Raw genomic sequence first — 23753 nt, forward strand, 5'->3', positions numbered from 1 at the left:
TGGTCTGCACTTGGAGGCTCAAGAATCCTCACTTGCCTTCATGATCCCCACTGTTTCAAGAAAATTTCTTTTAAAAAAAGGCAGTCTCATCCTTATTTTTCTAGGTAGAGTGTTTTTCCTATGTACCATATGTATTTACAGAGGATGCAAATAAAATTTTTTAAAAAATCAGCTGTAGCCTGAGAGGTAGTTTAGTGGAAGAAAGGGTGCAGAGGCTGGAAAATGAGTGAGCTGGGGTTAAGACCCATCTAGTAGCACCAACTAGTGCTCCCTTGGGCAAACCTTGTGGCTGACATTTATTCACTCCTTTTTTTTTTAAATTGTGGTACTGGGATTTGAACTCAGAGCCTCACACTTGCTAGGCCAGCGCTCTACCACTTGAGCCACACCCCAGTCCCATTATTCACTCTTTATAATTACATGCTGTCCCCACAACACCACCTGCCAGGCAGTCTATTAGGATTTTCTGTTCACAAGCAACAGAAATTGACACAGGGATCTTTAAATGGAGGACTGTGAGATGACACCATGGACTTGTGAGCTTAAGAACCTGGTTCAAAGGGCACAGAGACCAGGCCACTTCAGGGACTCAAATACAGGAAGGAATCAATGTCTTTAGTATAGCTCCAGGATGGTAGATGCTGTTGGCTCATGTCTTAATGACACCTTTTCTTTGCTTCCTTCACCGAAGAGACTGGAAAAGTAAACACTAGCTCTGCCAATTCCTTTTTTAGATAGAGGTGGCCACAACACAGTTCCAGGTAGAGTATATGACCAAAGATAGCTATGTTTTCTGGGGAAGATTTTACTTTCCCACTAAGAGGGACAGAAACAACTAAAGCTTTTCCTTCATTTTCTTTTCTTCTTTTTTCAGTACTGGGATTGAACTCAGGGCCTTGTGCTTGTCAAGCAAGTGCTCTACCATTTGAGCCACATTGCTAATTCTTGCTTTATTTTCTCTTCCTGCCTTCAGTCTGGATGCAATGCAAGAACTTTTGTGTAAATGATGGAAAGACCAAGAATGCCATCAATATACCAACTGAAACAGCTAACAGCTACTTGTCTGTGGATTGTTCATGCAAGAAAAACCAGACTCTCTCTGGTTATGCTATTATTAGTTGGATTATCTGTTACTTGCAGCTGAATACCTTCCTGAGGGACTCAGTTTCAACCAAAATTTTTTTCAGTTCTTTCATAACACCACTCAAGTCAAATTCCAGGAGAGGCATGCCCATCCTTTCTTTGGCCAGGGTGGGGAGGGTAGGCTACTTTTACTCATAGTCCCTGAAGACAACTTGAGTAATTTTCCAAAAGGCAACTGTGGTGCTGTAACCAGGAGGGAAGGAAAATGTCCATTTAATTCAGCACAATTGACAATGAGGCAAAAGCTCTTTAGTGTTCTGTTTTCCACAGATCAGGGAGGAGGGTGGTTTTGTTAGCAGTTCTGTTATCCCTTCTCTCTAGTGTTGATTCAGTCAGGGAGCTTTGGTCTCAAGAAACAAAAACTTTCTCAAACTTGTTCAAGGAACAGGAACAGACAGAAAGTGTTATAGTAGATCAGACCTTACGAATCTGAGAGCAGAACTTCATAAACCCTATAGCTCCAATCCATGAAATAGGGTGTTATCTGTAATCTGCAAACTCTCTGATGGGCTTGGGTATAGACAACACAGTACTATTCATATTGAGAAAATTAAGTGAGTGGGTTTACCTATAATGCTTAGAGTAGTGCCAGGCACCAAATAAACTTTTGATTTGTGAGTGTTACACTTCCTGCTGAAAAATTATTCTGTGTCAGGTCTTAATAGGTCCATACAAGTAGACTTTATGAAATAGAGCTCAAAGTTCCAGTTCTGGCCACAGCACTAGATCACACCAACATGAGAGCGACCTAAGCCAATCAGGGCCACCACCATACTATTGTGTCCACAGTTTAGGTTTCCAAATTGACCTGTCTATAAACCCACAGCCAGATTAGATAAAGTTAGTAGAGCCAGCATGTGCCCAGATCAGATTATATAGGAGTGGCACATTGGTGCTAGCTAACACGTAACCAAGAATGGCAATACCCTAAGGAAGTTGATCACAGAAAGGAAGTGCCTCACTCCACAGTCAAGGTTGCTTGAGTCTCCTAGTTTGGGAAAGGGAGAACATCCTCACCTCCAATAGGCCATTGTAGGCACCCACCTAGAAATTAAAGAACTCATGTGGTCATTAATCTTACCCACAAATAATTTTGAGTGTGTGAACAAGAAGCTTTAGTTTAGCTAAATAGTATTATCTATTATAAAATTTCACACTGGGCAATATACATAATTTGAAAAGGAGACCTCTAGTTAGTTTCCACTTAGTCAGTGGGATAAATGCAGTATGGTTGACTGTAGGTCTTAGATTCCTGTGGTCTTAACACAGTATAACAGCTTTCTGTTACTGTGACAAAATGTCTGAGATAAACTTACAAGAAGGAAAAATATATTGTGGCTCATGGTTTCAGAGGTTCCAGCCCATGGTCAGCTGGCTCCACTGCTTTTGGGCCTACGGTAGAACATCATGGCAGAAAGTGCACAGCACGGCAAAGCTGCTCACTTCATGGCAGCCAGGAAGCAGAGAGAGGAAGGGGCCAGGGTCTGTCCCAATATCCCCTTCAGAGGCATGCCCTCTAACTTCCTTCCACTAGGCCCCACCTCCTAAAAAGGTTCCACCCTCTCCTAAGAGCACAATCAGCTACAGAAAAGTCTTCAACACATGAGCTTTGGAGGACATTGAAGATCCAAAGCACAGCATCCACAGCTTTTTTAATAGCCTGCATCCTACCTGCTACAGCCTTTACAAATGCATTCATTCCCTCCAAGCCTCACAATTCTTAAGATAGGTGCAAAAAGTCTAAGCTAGAAAGGTTAAAGAAAAAAAAAACTATGTTTTTAATCATAAAAACTATGGTTTTTAGCCAATCGGTGAGACAGAATTTAACCCAAGTCCCTAACTACTAAACCTACACACTTACTTGCTGCTATCATGAAATATCTAGGAGAAGCAATGAGCAATAAGAACAAATTATGGCAGTGTTTTGAAATGATCTTGTTTCCAGAAAGGCCTGATGAGGTGCTGTAAAGCTTACACCACCTGTGAGCTTTTTATAAAAACGAAAAACAAAAAATCGCACTTAATGTTTTCCTTTTTCTTATTTTGAGAAAGGATCTCTCTTCTGCAGCCCAGCCTGGCCTTGAACTTGTGATTCTCCTGCCTCAGCCTCCCCAGTGCTAAAATTGCAGGAGTGTTCCACCACACCTGCCAATGTTTTCTTTTTTAAAGGAAAGGCAGGAATTGATTTTTTGCAATTCACAAAAAACTCCAGGGTAATATTTCAGGCTTCCTTCCTTCCAAAGTCAGCCTGGAGCACATTAAAGACAGTGGGCAATAGGCAGGGTAGTAGAGTGGCTGAACTGAGGAACAGAGTATGAATCTTGTCATTTTATTGCCCTGGTGGCCTTGAGCTATTCAGGTAACTTCTCCTGATGCAGTTTCTTCTTATGCAAAATGAGGTGACAGTGCAGGTGAAAATGTATGTAAAACACGCTTGGAGCCCTGCACTAGAAAGTTGGCCACATCACAGTGAGGTGAGTTTGGCCTCAGGATAGCTCTGCCTTCTCATCACAAGAAGGTTTAGTGAGAAAACATTAGCATCCATTCAGATCTGTTGCAAGCAACGGAAGCCAGCATGATCTAATTTGAACACTGGCTTTGAACACTGATAAAGGAATTACCTTGTGTAAGAGAAATCATCTGCTGTGCTGAGAATCAAGATGTATGAAGATGACCCAGTCTCTCAGGAGGCTCAAAGTTCAAAACATGTAGAAAAACAAGCTCTTGTGTTATTAGGACACAGCATAATATTTAATCATGGGACCAACTGTGAGGATACAAGAGCAATACACCCACAACTTCAAGTCCAGTAATTCTTTGGTTTCAGGCACCCCACTCTGTGATATGAGCAACTTTTTGCTGAAAGAAACCTCGAGGCTTACAGCCATTCATCTGGCCCTTGCTGATTGTAACTTGTCAGCATTCCCCTCTCCATCTAGTAGCAGCTAGATTCTGCTTTAAAGATCTACATTTCCCCCAATGTACTTTGGCCAAGAAATGGAGGCACGACCCAAGATAGTGGCCAGTCAGTTTTGTACTGGAATCTGAATCTTGAAAGAGACTTCTGTAACTGCCCAACCCCTGGCTTTTTGGAGTCTGGATGCATTTCCCCCGAAAGTTCCAAAAAAGTGCATTTTCTGCTGTGAGGGACTCAACATCAATTCTTGTTCCTTAGAAGTCATATAAACAGGGCACTGGTGGCTCACGACTGTAATCCTAACTACTCAGGAGGTAGAGATCAGGAGAATCAAGGTTCAAAGTTCCCGAGACCCTATCTTGAAAATACCGTCACTACAAAAGGGCTGGTGGAGTGGCTCAAGCAGTCAGAGCACCTGCTTAGCAAGCATGAGGCCCTGAGTTCAAACCCCAGTGCTGCCAAAAAAAAAAAAAGTCCTAAAAAATGAGGTGCTTTCCTCAGCCAGTGGCTGTGGACATGGTCAATACTTCCTCAGGCAGAAAAAAATCCTGTTGAGCAAAGAGTTGTAATGTGTCCTAGAACAGAGAATGATGGAAGGAAAACTGAGCCAAAAGAGAACCCAGACCAGGAAAGGCAACATGAGGTGGTAATGAGGAAGTGTCTTTCTCTCTGTTAAGGTAATGACATTAAGATATGAAAATTGATACTTCTTTCAGTTGCTATGTTGAGCACACTGTATATGCTATTGTCTTTCTGTATCAATAACCACACTCATCCATTTGATTAGATTTTATTTTCAGAAAAGCATCATTACTGTTGTCTAAGAGATTACATAATACATTTGATTTGTGTAACAGATTAGTTAATCAAGAGGTTTTTTTTTTTCAAGTCAGGTATGGGAGTGCACATCTATAATCCTAGCACTCAGGAGGCTTAAGGCAGGAGGATGATAAGTTTGATGCCAGCCTGGGCTATATAGCAAGACCCTCCTCAAAAAAACAAAAATTCTCATTTGCAAAAATCAGGCTATTCTATTAAATACAGCCAAGATCATGAGAATACAGATGTGGTTAAGTCTACCAGATCTTAAGAATTTTTCAGCAGCACTCACTTTTTGCTTTTTCTTTTCTTTTTTGGCACACTGGGATTTGAACCCAGGGCCTTCTGCTTGCTAGGCAGGCGCTTTGCAACTTGAGCCACTCCTTCAGCCCCTTTGTAGTGATGGGTTTTTTTCAAGATAGGATCTCACGAACTGTTTGCCCAGGCTGACTCTGGACCACAATCTTATCTCTGCCTCCTGAATACTTAGGATTATAGGTGTGAGCCACCAGTGCCCAGCTCTTTTGCTCTTTTTTTAGGAAGGAGGCAGAGTTCCAAAAGCTTCAACATTTGTGACTATGTTAATAGACCTTATAAACATACACAATTCATACTGAAACAGCTAGGAGTCAACAAGGTGAATGTAGGCTGGTCAAATATGCTAGCAGATCTGTTGCTACTAATAACAACATTCGAACACCCCAAATGGTAGCCCCAAAGGCTGGTTCCCCTGCATTCATTCTGTGGACACACTCACAAACACACAAAGGGTCTTCCTACTAGTAACATAAAATACTCCCTGTTCTCATGGCATAAAATGTTCATTCTTTAATTTTGTGTAGCAAAGTCAATATGTCCGTTTTTTTTACTCAAGAAAAGAAAGCTTTAACACGCCATTCAATTTAGGCAATTAAAATTTCCTAGTGAAAGATAGCAAAACCCATCCAAAATTTAAAGACCCAAATTTTGGCCACTGATAGCTCTATAAAGACAGAACTTGCATTTCTATGCCTGCCATCTGGAAAGCTACACGCCCTCCAGCTGAGCACAGAATAGTGATCCCAGTCACTCTGTGTTAAGAATCTCACTGCTTGGGCTGGGTGAGGCTCAGTGGTAGAGTTCTTGTTTCGTGTACTCAAGGAAGGCCCTGGGTTTGATCCCCAGCACTATTTTAAAAAAGTATCTTATTGCTCCTAGCTGACAGCCCACACCTGAAATGCAGGAGTTGTGAAGTTTATGAAAGTCTTTTATGTGACAGAGAATGCTGAAAAGAATCCCAGTGGCCCACTCACCTGAGCATCATACTATTTTAACTACATTCAAAGCAACAGAAGGAGATACCTGAGGGTTGCCAAGAACCCACTTAAGTTGTCACTGCAAAGCTGACCCTCCATGGAGCAGAAAAGCAGGTAACCTCTTCTAGCCACATGCCCTTCTCTCTTAAACTTCTCCCTCAAATGGGCCTTCCCTCTGCATAGCACTGGTCTTCCAAGTCTCCCAGATCCCCTTCTCTTATCCAAAGTGATCACACTAATTTTATTCTTTCCTGACAGGATCCAGGAGGAAAATAAAGAAGGCTTTGGTGTACTGCAGAAGCAGGAGCAGCAGCACAGAAATGGGGCAGATACAGATGGGAGGAGCTTAGGACAATCCCTCCTGAGGTTGACTTAGAGACAAAGGTTCCAGATTGCGGCCAGAAACGGGGTTGCCAGCAGCAGAGTCTTCCCTGACAAGGGGGCTGCCCTTTCGCCACTAATTTCACCGTTACACATATCCTCCTGGCAGCATTTGTACTGGACTGCTCGCTCATCTAGTCTGTTCAAAATGAAGGTGGTGTCACAGCTCGAAAACCTCCAACACATGCGATAGACTCGAGATTCTGTGGAGAGAGAGAGAGAAAGAGAGACGTAGGGTAAGAAGTCATATGGCTAAAGGTCTGCAGCTGCTGCTGAATCTTCCATTCTACTTTGTCGAACTTACCCTGTGGAAGGAAAGATGTCTGAGCAAGAGTAGTCATGCCAGCTGGCTTGTAAAGGAGCACAATTAAAATGATAAATGTGTAGATGGAACTTTTCCATAAAACCCAAGTCTCATCAGAGCCTGTATAGTTGAGGGGGGATGACAACTGGCGGGGGGGAGGCAACAGGCATTTATTTATACTATTGTTTAGGAGAGAAATTTGGTATGATCAGCCAAGATTTTCAACACATACTTCCTTTGACTCAGCATTCCATTTTTAGAGTTTACCATGAAGTTAATTGTGAAAGCATTGAAATGCTCAAGAATGGTCACTGCAGTGCTATCTGTACAGCAAGAAGCTAAAAAAGTAAACAATGTTAATTAAAGTATTTGACCAGGAAGGCAGGGGCAGGAGGATGTGAGTTCAAGGTCAGCCTGGGTTACATAATGAGTTTAAGGTAAGTCTGGGCTACAGAGCAAGACCCTGTCTCAAAAAAAAAAAAAAAAAGTGTTTGAAGAAATTATGGAAAAATTGCTTGCAATGGAAATCCATGCAGATAAGCAATGATGCCTTTAAGTACAGGCCTAGAAAGAGCCTGAGTTTAAAAAACAAAATAAGAAACAACTAGCCTCCGGCTCCTGCTAAAAGCTGGAGCCACTGTCTCCCTCCAGTTACCGTCATGATTATCTACCTGGGGGAGATGTTCTCTGACACAAGACCCAGGGAGCTCGAAGAGGCTGTGCCTGAAGGAGGAGGATGGTCTGTGGGGGAAACTGATTAGTGGCTCATTGGTAGAAATGCCTCTACTGAAGGTCCTGCGGGGGAAGGTATCTGCACATAGTAATTGCTGGTACTCAATGGCCTTGAGCCATCACTTGCAGGAAACCAGCTTCACAGAAGAAGCTTACAAGAAGTACATAAAGATTACATGATGCTGGGTGCATATCTGTAATCCTAGCTACTTGAGAGGCTGAGATTGGGAAGATCGTGGTCAAGGCCAGCTTGGGCAAACAGTTCAAGAGACCCCCCCACCCCATGTCCAAAATAACCAGAGGAAAATGGACTGAAGGTATGGCTCAAGTGGTAGAGCATCTGCTTTGCAAGCACATAGTCCTAAATTCAAACCCCAGCCCCACCAAAATAAATAAATACATACATACATACATAAAAGATGCAGAAAAATAGATAAATTGGACTTTGGTAAAATTTAAAACTTGTGTGCTTTAAAGGACATATTAAAAAAATAAAGACAACCAACAGAAAGGAAGAAAATGTTTGTAAATATTATGTTAAGAGCTTAGCATCCAGAATATATAAAATATTCTTTTGGGTGGGGAGGGAGACAGGCTCTTACTATGTTAGCCTAGGCTGGCTTCAAAGTCGAAATCCTCCTGCCTACACCTCATGGGTGCAAGGATTACAGTTATGTACCACCACACCCAGCTTTATAATATATTTCTTTCTTTCTTTTTTTCCTTTTCCTTCCCTCCTTCCCTTCTTTTTGAAGTATTAGGATTTGAACTCAGGGCCTCATGCTCTACCATTTGAGGCATTCCACTGGCCCTGTTTTGTGTTGAATATTTTTGAGATAGGGTCTGCTGAACCATTTCCTGGGGCTGGCTTCAAACCACAATCCTCCTAATCTCTGCTTTTGCTGTAGCTAGAATTACAGGTGTGAGCCACCAGCACCCAGCTATATTTCTAATTCCATAACAAAAAGATAAATATCCCAAATAAAATATGGGCACAATGTTTGAATAGACATTTCTCATTCAAATGGGCAAAAAACACTTTGAGAGGATTATCAATCTCATTAGTCATCAGGAAAATCAAAATTGTGCGATAGCCCTCATGCCCACCTACCAGGAGGACTAAGATCAAGAAAATGGAAAAATAGCAAATGTTGGCAAAGAAGCAGAAAAACTGGAACACTCAAACATTGCTGGAGGGAGGAGGAAATGGTATGGATAACTTGGAAAAGTTTGGCAGTTCCTCAAAAAACTTAAAAACACAGTTACCATATGAACAAGCAATTCTACTCCCTGGTATACAAAACTGAGATACACACACACAAAAAAGCTTGTGCAAAAATGTTCATAGTAGCATTATCCAAAATAGCTAAAAGTGGAAACAAACCAACTGCTCATCGAATTGTAAATGGATAAATAAACCCTATAATGGATTATTATTTGTTCATAACAAGGAATTAAATACTTGCTTGTATTTAATTCAAATAATTGATACTTGCTACAGCATGAGTGAACCTGTAAAACATTAAACTTAATGAAAGAAGCCAGTCACAATGGACCAGGATACTGTATGGTTCAGTTTATATGATGTGCTCAGAATAGGCAAATTCATGAAAGCAAAAAGATTAAGGAGCTGCCAGGGAATATGGAAAGGAGGAATGGAGACTGACTGCTAAAAGATAAGGGGGTTCTTTTGGGAGTGAAAAAAATGTCCTAGAATTGAATAGTGGTGATACTGTTACAACCTTGTGGTATACTAGGAGCTACAGAATTGTACACTTTAAAATGTAAATAATTTTCTGGTGTGTAAATTATAACTCAACAGCAACAATAAAAACCCTAGATGCAGAAGAGTACGTGTAAACAAAGTGTTTATGTATAGAGTAAACAAAGTAATTTTTCTCCAGAAAGATTATATATTATCATCATAGAATACCCTTCATTCATGTTTCCACATGATTTGAGATTTTTTAAAAAAAGTCATATGGATGACTTTTTTATTTTAAAGATTTTTAAGTTTTGTTTAAGAATCATTCAGTAATATAGGAACAGTTTCCACAAGAACATACCACTATGGTCCCATTTTTAGAATAATATGCTTAAGCATATAGAAAAATAAGGGCAGACATACATATGCCAAGGATCTTATAGTGATTTTTCTAATATTCATAAAAAGCATGTTGAATAAAAACATATTAGTTGAAAGAGATGTTAAGGTACATTTTCCTGTCCCCAAATAACTGAGTGTCCATGTGCCAGGCCCTGTGCTAGATATTAGGGACACACAGATACAAGAAGGACAGTGCTTGCCCTGAGATAATTTTTTCTGTGCTGGAAAGAAAAAAGTATAGACATCTATTTCCTTATTTAAGGCTTGTGACTAATTTAAACGATCCCATTCAAAGCTTGGAGCAAAACACTTCTAAGTTCATAACTCAGGTATAAACTGTCCTGCCCTCTCTTCCTCAGGAAGGTTGTTACTGGTATTGGACCAGAGGCTGCTGTTCTGGAGGACAAGTGACTGCTTTATGTAATAGTAACAAGCAAAATAATAACAAGTAAAAGTATCAAAGCTACCATAATTTGAATGAGGGGAGCCTAACAGCTTGGCGTAAACAGAGTAATTTATTAGTAATTGCTACCAATTAATCACCTACTGTGCATCCTGCAGTGTTCCAAGCACTTTACTTGAATTATGGCATTTGAACGCCACTTATGATTATTTGAATGACCACCAAAGCCAGCATCACAATCACTGCCCCCCCACAAAAAAGTGGGTTCTATCAGAATCATGGAGGTTCTCTCCTGCTTGGCAGATCCTCCACATTGTTTTTAAAGACTTCGCTCGAATCTGCCTAAAGCAACAGTCTCAGACTGTCCTACACCACCCCAAGTGTGGTCCTTATTCACAATGCCATCATCACACAGTGGCCATTTGGCACCATCATCAGAGGCTCCCCCGAGACTCTTAAGTCCATTCACTATGCTGTCCACTGCTGAGAGGCCAAGAAATGATGGATGAGTTAGCACCAACAGCTGTTTCTCTTCTAGACTTTACACAGCACTCTTACTGTCTTTTGTAACTGCCCAATGACCCTGGAGGTAAGTATTCCCGTTTCACAGCTGGGGAAAACTGGCTGAAGTGATTTCCCCTTGTGATGCCTGGTCTTTGACTCAGGTTTTAGACAGTTCGCTCTGCCTCCGCCAGACTGACCTTAGTCAGAGCTGGAGAGGGATTAGGGGATCTGTTAATATCTGCTTTACCGTAAGGCCATAATATCTGTAAAGTGATCCCTTGGTATCCACAGGGAATTGGCGCCAGAACCTCTCAAGGACACCAAAATCTGAGGATGCTTAAGTCCCTTAGGTTCCTTAAATGGTATAGTATTTGCATATAACCTATGTATTCGCCTGTATATGCTAAATGACTGCTTATTATACCTAACATAATGTAAACACTATGTGAACCGTATTGTTTAGGGAATAATGACAAGGAAAAATAATCTTTACGTGTTTGATACACACAAAATATTTTAAAAATATTTTTGACCCATGGTTGGTTGAATCCCTGGAGTGAAACCCACTGGCAAACTGTATTTTGAGAACTGCTGGTTATCAGATGAATGTTCTGGGGCTTATGTTCATGAGAAGAAAATGTTTGCAATTCACATTACTTTAAACATATATGTGCGTATGTATATATACACATATGTGGGGAGTGGATTAAAGCCTATGAGAACTGGACACAAGCAAGGTGAGATGCGGCTCACCTGCTTTTCCCAGATTGGCACAGCTCAGGAAGCAGAACAGTTGTTTCTCCTAAGGTGTTTGTGTTCAGAGAAGCAGGAATGCAGGTTTGTGTCTCTGCTCCACCCCATTTGCCATGGTTTATAAAAGGCCTGCTGAGGAGGGCTTGAGGCTTTGCTTTTTGCCTTTGACTTTTATTTTGGGCTTTGGCTTGGGTTTTTCTGCTTTGGGCTTTTTAGTGTGGGAAGCTTTTGGAGGGGTAAAAGAATTACTGAAGGGAAAAGAATTACTAAAGGGAAATTGCTGAAGGGAAAAGAATGGCTAAAGAGGGGTTGATAGAAAGTTTGCACCAAGAACTTTAACGTAGGTTTTCGAAGGCTAAAGAAAAGCCAAAGAGAACATGGGACAGTGCAAGATAGAGGACCAAGACTGCAAGTCTGAGCACGGAAGCTTTAAGACAGTTAAGGAGTGCTAAAGAAAAGCTGCAAGCCTGGGGGCAAAAGACCAAAAGAGTGATAAAGCAAAAGATAAGCTAAGAGAAAACATGGGACAGTGAGAGTCTAACAAAAGAGGTTTTAAGCAAGGTTTTAAAGAAGACTTTAAAAGCAAAGTTTTAAAGAACTGCAAGGAGTAAGGCCTTAAAGAAAAAGATAGAGAAAAGAAGCAATGAGGGTTGGGCATCTCCACCCGAGCACCCAACATACTTGACCCCACTTTCTGTCTGTCTGTCTATCCTGTGTCTTTTCTGAATCTCCAGTTGCCCCCAGTTAAGCCCAATTAAGTTCAGTAATAACCAGGAGTGAGGGAGAAAGCTCACTCCGACAAGGGAGGGAGCGAGAAAACAGCGCCCCCTCCACACATACACACATATATGGTCACATTATCTTTAAATATTTAATGCTATATTTAAAGATAATGTGAATCTCAAACATTTTTTCTTCTCATAGAGAATAGAAAAAAATATATATATGAGCAGTTTTAGGTTCACAGAAAAATTGAGCAGGAACCTCTCCACTATTAACAACATACCTAGTGTTCTACCAGTTTTTCTTTAAAAAACAGAAGACAGGCTGGTGGAGTGGCTCAAGTGGTAGAACATCAGCCTAGCAAGCTTGATGCCTTGAGTTCAAACCCTAATACTGCCAAAAAAGTAAACCAAAAAATAGGAGACACTTTTTATTTTAGGAAAAGTTAAAGTTGTACTATTTGTTATAACTGATAAATATACACAGACTCATCATTATCACCCAAAGTTCCTAATTTATATTAGTGTTATATATTGTATATCAGTCTGTTTTTCACAACTACAACAAAATGCCTAACATGGGCTAACTTTATAAGAAAAGAAGTTGATTTAGTTCATACTTCTGGAGATTCAAAGTCCAAGATTGGGCAGCCTCATTGTTTGGGCCTTTGCTGAGGTACAAAAAGGTAGATGGCATCAGTCACATCATGGTGGGGACACATGTGGAAGGTAGGATCACATCTCAAAACAAGAAATCAGAGAGAGCCGAATAGGTCAGGCTTAGACTTATTTATATGAAACCTCTCCCAGAACTATTGAGGGGTCACATAAAAACTACTTTGATTCCTTCTGAGAACTTTACCTGTCTTACTAAAGGAATCCCTTCTCCCCCAACTAGACCCCACTTCTCAAAGGTTCCACCTTCCAGCAAGGTACAGAGACACAGGCTTGTTATGCTAGCATTCAGGAGGCTGAGGCAGGAGGATCGAAAGTTCAAAGCTAGTCTGGGTTGTGTAGTGAGACTTTGCCTCAAAATAAAAACAAGTTCTACCTCTTAAGCATTTTCACACTGAAGACCCAGCCCCCAAAAGATGGACCTTGGGGCAGACAACAAAAAACACCTACACCACTGCACACATTCTATGGGTTGTGCCAAATGTATACTGACATGTATCCACCTTGATAGTTCCCTGCCTTAAAAATATTCTATGCTCTTCCTATTGCTCTTTCTGTTCACCTTTAACCCTGGCCACCACTTTTTATTGTCTCCATATTTTTGTCCTCTCCAGAATGTCATATAGTTGGACTTTTTTTTTTTATAGTACTGGGGTTTGAACTCAGGTCCTCATGCTTGCTAGTCAGGCACTCTACCACTTGAGCCACTCCACCAGTTCAGAATGTCATGTAGTTGGAATTACATAGTATATTTTCAGAATGGCTTTCTTCATTTAATAGTATGTATTTATTTATGTTTTTTCTACATCTTCCCATGACTTAATAACTCACTTCTTTACAATGCTGAATAAAATTCCATTATAGGATGTACAGTTTACCCATTCACCTTTTGAAGATATCTTGGTTGCATCCAAGTTTTGGCAATTATCAATTAAGCTGCTATAAACCTCCATGTGCATTTTTTTATGCAGACGTAAGTTTTGAACTCATTTGGGTAAATGTTAAAGAATGTGACTGCCAAATCATATATATGGTAAGAGTATGTTTAGCTTTGTAAGAAACTGTCACACTATCATCCAGGTGGCCATACCATTTGGCACTCCCACTAGCAACGGATGAGAGTTTCTATTGCTCCACATCTTGGCCAACATCTGATGGCCGTGGTTTAGATTTGGCCATTCTAATAGGTATCTTCATTGTTGTTTACATTAGCCGTTTTTAAAAGCTTAACAATTTAGTTAAGAAAATATGGGATTTAAGAGGTAATAAAAAGATCTTGGTATTGGTCTACTTCCCTCTCCTTCCCACCTCTACTGCCTAATATACATAGCTAAAACACAGGTAAGAGACCTGGCTGATGGTAGGACAGAGGACAGAGCTCCTAACTGCTATTCTGATAGTCATTCAATATCTTTCTTTTCTCATTTGGAAATTATATTCTTTACAGTGAGGGGGCCAAGAGACACAAATGAGCAAGGTAAAAAATTGGGTCTTTTGTGCTGCTACGTAACTAGTGATTGAATATTTGTGGAGGGAATGACTGTGCTCTCTGCAGGGGCACCACTACACTTTCTACGCTACCTGTGAATTAACATGGCTTTCACTGAAGATGGAGGTTGGCTCATTACTAAACCAAGGACTTTGCATTTAGGGCTTGGAATTTTAGCTAATTTCAGGAATGTATATCAAAATTATTAGATACCCCTGGTTTTTACACAGGATAACTCTAGTTAGTCTTCTCCTTTTGAGGGAAATTAATCTTCTCTCTTGCAGATTTTGCTGAACCTATGGGTCTCCCTAAGCCTTTTGTGAGTATCTGACATGGTCACTATTCCTTACTATTGACATTGGGAAAAATTTGTGGTAGGGAGTGTAAGAATGAAATAAACTTAAAGAGTGTTTTCATTTTAGCTCTTAGAAATGGAAGTCTGGCGTTTTATCTTGTGAACCAAAGACCACTCTGAAACTGCCGTTCCTTACCAGTATCACAAATTACCCAGGGCCATAATCAGTAAAAAACAGAAGGCATGTCTTTGCTGGTTTCTTTCCTCTATCTACCATTTCCTAAGCTATCTTAACAGAATTCATGGAGATAGAGATTCCATAGTTTAGTCAATTTGGAAAATGCAGATTAGGCAGGATTTGTACATGTTAGCACTTCCTACCCCATGTTCATGAGTACCTTGCTCTCTGAGGCCACCTCACCTTAGTACCTACTGTTGCCTCTTCCAGACTACCTTTCTATGTCTTCTGAATCCCCTCAGGACTCAGTAGGTACTAGATGTCCCACAGAATGAGACAGAGATATGAAGAGTCACTTGAGACAGCCAAATAGGACTTTGCTATAATTTTTATACATGTCCTTTCTTCATCTTTGTACCTCCAGACCTAGTTCAGGCCCTGGCACACAGAAGACTCTCAGAAGTTTGGGAGGTAGCATAGTGTCAGAGTTTAAAAGCACAAGTTTTGGAATTGGCTACTCAACCTTAGTCCATTGCTTAATCTGAGCCTACGTTTTCTCATTTCATATAGGAAGAAAAGATCACCCTGAGAGGTAGATGAGAGGCTTTAAATTTCAAAAATGTATGGAAAGTACATAGCTAATAAATGGTAGCTCTTAGCTGTTGATTACAAGTTGAGTGAGAATTGGAAAAGCACAAGTTTCCCAGGCTCTCATCCCTCATTGCACTTAGGAGACAGGGAACAGGGAGGCTCTTACCGGCCATGGCAATGAGACATGTATCAAGGTTGGGTGTACAGGTAACATTCGACTTGCAGACAATAGTTGGGTGAGGACAATTGTAGCAGGTGAGGCTAAAACCTAGAATCAGGAAGAAAGCATGTCAGGACCTGTTAAACCATCCCTAATTTAATCACCTGGCAGTAGAACAGAGCTCACCACCTCCATTAGGTGAACAGAAATATCCACAGCTAGCATATTCATGTCTGTGCACCTATGTGCTAAGTTCTTTAGAGAATTGTTGTAAGTGGTAGGGTCAAGAAATTTCATCCCCAATTTGCAAGAGAAAACTAAGAGAAGATGCTACATAGCATGTCCAAAGTCACACAGCTAAATAACAGCTGAGACTCAAACCCAGGCCATTAGTTCTAAAACCCAAGCTTGATTTAACCAAAATGTTTTTCTAGTTGTCCTGAGTGAGAAAGAGAAGGAAACAGTACAAATTGCAGGGGGGTGGAAATGGGGGCCAAAGACAAGTCATAAGTCAGTTGGGTATTCTATCTACTACTTAGCCAGGTGGAATGGGTTTGACCTTCCAGGATACCAGTTTCTAGGCTGTTCTTCCCCTGGTTCCTTCCCTGGAAGAAGTTGTTCAGAGTCTCAATGTCTCTCACAGTAGGAATACACAGAGTCGAATGTGATTTTCTGCCTATAGACATTTCTATGACATGTTGATCTGTGTCATGGAAGTTCCCCCAGAGGCTCCTCAGAGTCTTGGGCAGCAGCAAAGGAAGTCTCTTATGTATGTTCATGTACACATGCTTCACACCCCAATTCTCTGAGGAAGGCCTATGTGCACTCCAGACCTGTCCCAGCAGTTGATGGCCCCAAGAGTCATGAATTCTTTTTTTTTCTCAAAAAGGGAAAGAATATTCAAAGGTGTCCTTAGGCAAGTTACTCCTTTGCCTCAGTCTCCTCTACTGCCTTATGGGCACAACAGCGCTGACCCCTCATGGGATGGCTAGAAGGAGATTAAATGATAGGTTTAGGCTGAGTTCCAAGTCCATAATAAGCAGTCAGTATAACACACAACACCTAGAAACCTGTTTTTTTGTTTTTTTTAATTGCTCATTGTATTTCTTACTCTTTCCTGCCTCCCATCCACCCCCAAAAGAAAATAATGGAGCTTACGATGAAGCATGAAGCAAAGAAAGTAGCATGGGTAATCCTATTGTTAAAAAGTTCAGACTCAGATGACTTCTTTCAGGAATCTGGGGAAGGGTGCCCAGAAAAGGGGTGGGAAGGAAGGGTGGTCCTGGGGAAAGGTGGAGCAGAGGTGAAAAGCAGGAATGCAGGCATTAGACTGGGCTCACATTCACATTCTCTTTTTTTTTTTTTCAAGATAGGGTCTTGTGGAACTATTTGCCTGTGCTGGCTTTGAACTGTGATCCTCCTGATCTCTGCCTCCTGAGTAGCTAGGATCACAGGCGTGAGCCACTGGCTCCCAGCTTAGGCTCACATTCTGACATACTACTTCTGGGTATGATTTTCAAAGTTATTTAATCTTTTGGGCTTTAATCTTGCCATTTGTAATAATCCTATTAGGTTGGCATAAGGATTAGTGAATAAATGCATGTACAGGACTTGGACTTGCAATGGGCACAGCACTCTAGAAATCCTTAGTCTACTGAGCAGTTTTCTGAGCTGTCACTATGAATCATCATCACTATAGCACACGAGAAGCCACCAGGAGGAAGGACTGAGCTCAGAAGGCTCTGAGTACAGTGGCCTAGAAGGGGACTACTCAGCACTCTAAGGACAGCATCCACTGGACTTCTCAAGGAGCTGGTGGCAGGAGGGGTGAAATCTAAGCTGCCATTCCCTCCCCTCTAGAAAAACCAGCCCTGTAACTCAAGATGGGCTGTAATTCAGGAAGGTGCCCCATGGAGGGCAAGGCCATAACACTGGAGTTGTCATACAACTCCAGACCTGGAATACCTGGAAGCAAAGGAACCAAAGCCAGTCCTGGAAGAGGGACTAGGGCATCAGTTTAGTTTCCCAAAGAACCAAGAGAAAGGAATGTCATGGCCAATGCAGCCCAGATGGTCCACATCCATGTCCAGAGACTGGACCACTCACCTGGGCAGTACAGGACAGCCAGAATAAGCAGGAGCTGGAGTAGGATGAACTCTTCTGTACTTCTCATTGTGCCTATCCACAGAGTCTGCAAGGAAGGGACAAAAGGGATTGTCATGGGCCAAGAAATGCCTGCTAGTTATCTCTGAAACCAAGATCAGAAGGCTGAAAGGGCCTCAAGAAACATGGGCAGGAGTCCATGACCAAGAATGAGTAGGGAGCTTCCAGGACTACAGGGTGCTGCTCTCTGGAGGGCAGTGTAGCCCCCTCCTCCTGCCCCAAGACCTCACTTGGTGAGATGGGCAGCTGTGGGGTGGTCAAAGCTCACCAGACTCAGTCAGGAAAACTCAGACTCCACCCCAGCTCTAACCTACCTACAAAGCACTCAGTCCCTACAAGCTCCAGTGGGAATAATACTGTCTTCCTCATAAGGGTCACTTAGTCCAATATCAACACAAGAAAAACTAATTAAGATGGTAACTGCATTTCATACTCTACTGGCCCCTACAAGGTGCTAGCTGAGCTGAAGGGCTTCTCCCCAGGCCGAGTCACTAAGTGAAGGGGACCAAAGGGAGGACCTCTGGAAGGCACTGGCAGGCATTCACTCAGTACAGACAGCATAGGCTCTGGCACCCCACCTTACCAAGTGTGGTGGTGACACTCCTCGTTCACTTTGGGGAAGGAAAGAGAGGCTCTGGGTAACTTCAAAGATTAGTTCTCATTGCAAAAATGACTAGATGTATAGCAATAAGCACTACCCTCTTTTCAGCTAATAAGGAAGCCAAGGCATGGGCGGTTTTGAACCCGCCTAAGTGCAAAGCTCGGGTAACAGATCTAAGCCTTCCAGCCCCACTCCTCCACCCCTGGACCCACCCTGACATAAGGAGATGATAGCTTCTTGAGCCTGAGTGTTGTGTGTGCTATTCTCCTGAGGCCTGAAGCCTGCAAGCCAGGTCTCAGACCTAGCAGACAGATGGGGCTCACTGTGGAATGAGCTACCTGTCCTCCCCAGGGCTTGGACAGGTACACAATCTTCATCTCCTACATCATTGAAGGTCACCTGTTGATCAAGACCCAAGACGGGCTGGGTGCTGGTGGCTCACACCTGTAACCCTAGCTGCTTGGGAGGCAGCTATCAGGAGGATCATAATTCAAAGCCAACTAGAGCAACTCTATCTTGAAAATATTCAACACAAAAAGGGCTGGGGGAGTGGCTCAAGTGTAGAGTGCCTGCCTAGCAAGCGTGAGGCCCTGAGTTCAAACCCCAGTACTGACAGGAAAAAAAAAAAAAAAAAGACCCAAGATTGAGAAGCTACCAAGGGCAGTGTTTAAGCACTGTCCAAAGAAGAAACTATTGAGTCTTGTGGTAGCGGGGCTGTGGTGGCTAAGGACAAACAGGGCCTAGCCTTCCCTCAGCATGATGCCAGCTTCTTGTTTGGTTACCCCATAGGAGGAGTTCTGGGTAGAAAGGATGACTTACAGACTCAGATTGGACAGGGCTCAGGTCCATGAGGAACTGTGGCAAATGAGCAAGGAGAGAAGGGCATTGATCCCCCACTCTTCAAAAACAAAACAAAAAAATCCCCAGCCAGGCAAGGCACTCAGACACTTCCTAAAAGTTAAAAAGAGCTGCTGTATCAGTATCCCCATCAGAGCAGGAAGGGAGTACCCTCCTGACTCAGGCTAGGCACTGGAAAAGTGTCAGACTGGCAAAGGCTGCTAGTATCGGAGACTTCCCTTGGGATGGTCCCTGACATAAATAACACTGTGATAACACCCAGGTCCTCTACCCAGGAGTGTTTTGTGATGAAGTGCAGTAGAAACAATGGGCAGGAGTAAAACAACAAGCTGGTTCAGGGCACAGGCTTCTTAGTCTAGTAAGAAGGCCTCTGAACAAGGCCTTGAATAGTTTTGGCTTGGGCACTTATTTACTGTGTGTTACCTCTGACCTCCATTCTTCATTTAGTAAATGTGGGGACAGTTCTATGTACTGCAAAGCACAATGTTTGCCCAAAGAAGACACTCAAAAAGCAGAAGCCACTATGGGTATTACTGAGAAGTTGTGAGGTTGTCAGGAGGAAGAAACTGGGCAGGGAGGGAATGAGGGCAGCACTACAGAGTGTAACAATAGATGAGAAAGCAAGCTAAACACTCTGGACTGGATGAGTAGGGAAGATCTTGGGCCCCAAAGCTAAGGCAGCCTTGAGCTTTCGGGGTTGGATAGAGGATGTCAAGTCTTGGCTTCAGGTTTGCTTGACTGCCTAGTAATGACAGGGCTGCTTCTATGTCAAGGCGACAGAAAGGCTGTGATGGCAGAGGAGGAAGTGGCCAGTGTATTGATGCCAAGATTGGGTTATCTGAATGGAAAGAAGACCAAGTCTTTGTTAACCGCTACTAACATGAGTTTCCGGGAGCAATACTGTCATATGGAGTGTGCGTGTAATATGTGCAGAAAAAGGAATCGCTAACTGACTTAAAAGTATTTTATAAATGCCCTAAACAGTGCTGGTGGTAATTAAAATTAAACAAGATTAATTATGACTTTTTTCTTCCTCATCCTCTACTTTTTTGCTACCCTTCCCTCAAATAGTCTACGATGAACCAAGTATTACTTTTATAATTAGAAACATTAGGAAGAGCTACATATTACAAATTTTCCTGTTTAGTAGTCCTATATCATCTATTTTTTGGTAAATCTGAATTTCAAAATAAAATTTCAGAATTTCAAAAATTAAAAAACCCCTCAACCTCATGGTTTGAAACTTTGCCCTAGTCAAAAACACCTTCTACTATAATCGTTTTTAAAAAATGATGAATATATATATATATATATATATATATATATATATACATATATAAATAAGTTAAGTGTAAATAAGATAGTGGGTGAGCTGGGAGCCAGTGGCTCACACCTGTAATCCTAGCTACTTAGGAGGTAGAGATCAGGAGGACACAGTTCAAAACCAGCCCTAGCAAATAGTTACATGAGACCCTATCTGGAAAAACCCTTCACACACACACACACAATAGGGCTGGTGGAGTGGTTCAAGGTGAAGGCCCTGAGTTAAAGCCCCAGTACCACACACATACACACACACACACACACACACACACACACACACACACACACACACACACACAAAAGTGGATGTAATGGAAGTACTGCCAATTCACCCAAACCAAACACCACTGACAAGACACATCCACAGGCTGTCAACAACCGCCTTTTCTAAATATATCGGGACTCATTAATAACAGTAGGTTTATTCCTGGACACTATTCTAACCATACTGCTATTGTTCCCAAGGATTTTTAATTCTTCCAAAGAATGCACTACTGCTAGGTAATCCTCAAAGAAGGTAAGCAGCATGTCTTCCTCCTTTGAGGCTAGACTTAACTATTAGAAACTGCCCAAAGTCATTCTGAATGAAGGTCACAGGGTAAGACAGATGAGTCTATTGGAAAATACCATTGGAGTTACAGAACACACTTTAAGCCAATCTTAGGTCATAAGGACAGATTTTTTTCTGGGTGGCTAATGAACTTGACTCTTAATGAATTCATTAACAGGAGCGTTCATCACGGGAGTAAGGCAATAGTCAAGGTTATACAAGCTCTGGAATGCACAAAGAGAAGCAGCTACATGAAAGAAGGGCTCGCAGGTCGGCAGTCCCGGTCCCCGCCCCTGATCCCCTGCAGGCTGGGTGGCTGCACTCCTCCGGCTTCCCTTGCCCGCACACACAGGCTGTGGGCTCCATGCGCCCCTCTGCCCCGCTCCCCGCCACCCCACGCCCCGAAACACCGGAGAAACCCGCGCCGACCCCTCCTGATCCTCGGGTGCCAGAAGCAACCCCCCACCTCCCCCGACGAGTTCCCCGGATGAGTTCTCCCGCGCCGCAGCACCCGGCAACTTGCCACTCGCGCCGGGGACCCGCTGCCACCTGCAAGCGGACCGCAGGCTGCACGCTTCGCCCCTCGGCGGGCGCCTGGAGGCCTGCTTCCACCGAGCGCCGCCCGCGGGAGTCCCCGGTCCCCGTCACCGAGCCGGCCGCCAGCTCCTCCACTCGGGAGCAAAGCGGGGACCTGCACTACAAGAACCTTGCGCGGTGCACGGCGTACGGGTGCCCCGTGCCTCTCCCCGAGGACAGCTGCTGGAACCCCACGAGAAAAAGCTGACGCGCCTCACGTGGCTTCCAGGGAACAAGGACCTTCCCTGGGGTGGGGGAACAGCACTCTGCGCAGTGAAGGCCTCCCAGGAACTGCTGGCACCGGAGTCTTCTGTCAGTCAGGACACCTGGCAAAAGCCGGCTCGGAGCACGTAGTCTGTAAGTACTGGGGAGCGGGAGGAAGGGAAAGCTGCGACAGGTGACAATCAGAGACTGGGAAATTGACCAGAGACCCGGCTTAGATCTCCAAACACCCCCTCCCCCCCACACGGGTCCAGAGCCCTGGATCCAATTACACTGCCGACTAGTGGACTGAAGGACTGAAGTCAGGAACTGGGAGGAGAACAAGTTGCTCTCAAGAGCACTGGAAAATTTGCAATCCTTTAATGTAAAATTTGTGTTTGTCGCTGTTAAGACTGCGTTGTAGAATTTATATTTGTCTACCTATATCTTCTGTGCTGTGTACTCCAACAGCAGCAACACATTCTCGCACCCCAATTTTCTCTCAAGCCCTGTCTTCCACCCTTCCCACTCTAGGCTATCATCACAGGAGAGCCCTGTAACCTGCATTTCAGTCTTTAACCTTAAACCACCTCTTCTTCTCCACCTTTCTGTCACCCTCCCCAACTCACTCTTTCCACCAAACAACAACCAGAACCTCTCCCCAGCTCTTAATTTCCCCTTTTACTGTTCACCCACCTCCTTCACTATGAATACTGTTAGTAGTTAAACTAATCCCAGATCAGTCTTGTAGTTTTGTTGTGCATATCTGTCTGTCTGTCTGTCCAACTTTCTCTTTTGTTTTCCCCCCTTCTCACCCATTTCAACACTTACTGACTCTGTTCATCACACCTAGTCTTCTTAATCATCCCCTTCTCATACCCAAACTACCATTCCTTCCTGCTACATAAACTTCTCACCTCATATAACCCACTAGACTTTTCCCTCTGTCTCCTTCCCATCACAACCCCTACTACCGTTAGCCCTTCAGAACCACTAAGATACATCCTTTCTCCAACAGACAACCAAGACACTGTAACAGTAACAATGACTGATCCTCATGAGGGATTACTGTTAATTTCAAGGCTGCAGTTTAACACCTGTAGCAACTTTAATAGCTAAGCCTTCCTGCCCTAAATGGAATACAGGGTAGAATCCAGCACCCTGAGAATAAAAAGCAGAAGAGAATACTATCAAGCCTCTACCCCACCATCTAAAGACAAGAAAACACATCAGAGCTCAACCACTGTCCAGTTCTGTACAATCCTTCATAAAACCCCAAGCATGGGAGAATAAGGGATTGGAACCCCAAACCAAAAACAACTCCAAATGCATAAATCTCAATGCGAAAATACGAAGCAGTAAGGTTATACAAACATTGTTTAAAAGAGCAAAAGTTTAGGGCTGGGAATGTGCCTGAAGCAATAGAGCTTCTGCCTAAAAAGTTCAAAATCCTATGCTGCACCTCCCCCTCAAAAAAAAAAAAAGCAGCAAAAGTTGAGCAACATACAGTCACTCAATGCTCAATGACAAGGAGATGCGGGCATGGTGGCGCAGTTCCATGCTGGGGAACAAAGCAGCCATGGACAGTCACAGGTGTGCACAAGGTACCAAGATTAAAAGTGATCTAAAATAGCTATCATTTTAATCCTTTTTTCTTTTATATGTACACATACATACATACTCGCACACACTTGAAAAAAATGTTTCCAACAGCATATTGACTTTCCTGAGCATTTTCAAATGTGTTTAACGGTATGGTAGATCTATGAGTTTATTTATGCTTAAATTTTTTTATAAATAATCTCAACACAATAGAAGAATTATTTTAACATACTCATATATCATTTCACTTGCAGTTTCCTTTTGTTTTCTACTACCCACCTGTCAGGTATAAAAAAATATATACCTTTCATATACACCTGTATGTACATACATGTGTGTGTATGTGTGTGTGTGGTTGTGTGTGTGTATTCTCCAATGTCTGAAAACACTTATTTTAGTCACACCCCACCT

At 42.6% G+C, this 23753-nt stretch overlaps 1 protein-coding gene across 5 annotated transcripts; it reads right to left on the reverse strand.

The window, feature by feature from the left end:
* Window positions 1-4834: 4834 nt before the first annotated feature.
* Window positions 4835-21897, reverse strand: Cd59 (CD59 molecule (CD59 blood group)). 5 transcript variants are annotated; one of them, XM_074044159.1, is made up of 4 exons: window positions 21758-21897; window positions 17575-17659; window positions 15475-15576; window positions 4835-6758 (listed from the first exon to the last, which is right to left on the reverse strand). In XM_074044159.1, exons 2-4 carry the CDS (start codon window positions 17639-17641, stop codon window positions 6547-6549), a joined length of 381 nt encoding a protein of 126 aa, XP_073900260.1. In that variant the 5' UTR covers window positions 17642-17659; window positions 21758-21897; the 3' UTR covers window positions 4835-6546. The 5 variants fall into 5 exon arrangements, with proteins under 5 accessions (XP_073900260.1, XP_073900246.1, XP_073900251.1 ...); XM_074044145.1 differs by having other exon boundaries at window positions 21753-21886; XM_074044150.1 differs by having other exon boundaries at window positions 21670-21809.
* Window positions 21898-23753: the final 1856 nt, after the last annotated feature.

Source organism: Castor canadensis, chromosome 1, assembly GCF_047511655.1.
Source record: "Castor canadensis chromosome 1, mCasCan1.hap1v2, whole genome shotgun sequence".
In the NCBI taxonomy this organism is placed as follows: domain Eukaryota; kingdom Metazoa; phylum Chordata; class Mammalia; order Rodentia; family Castoridae; genus Castor; species Castor canadensis.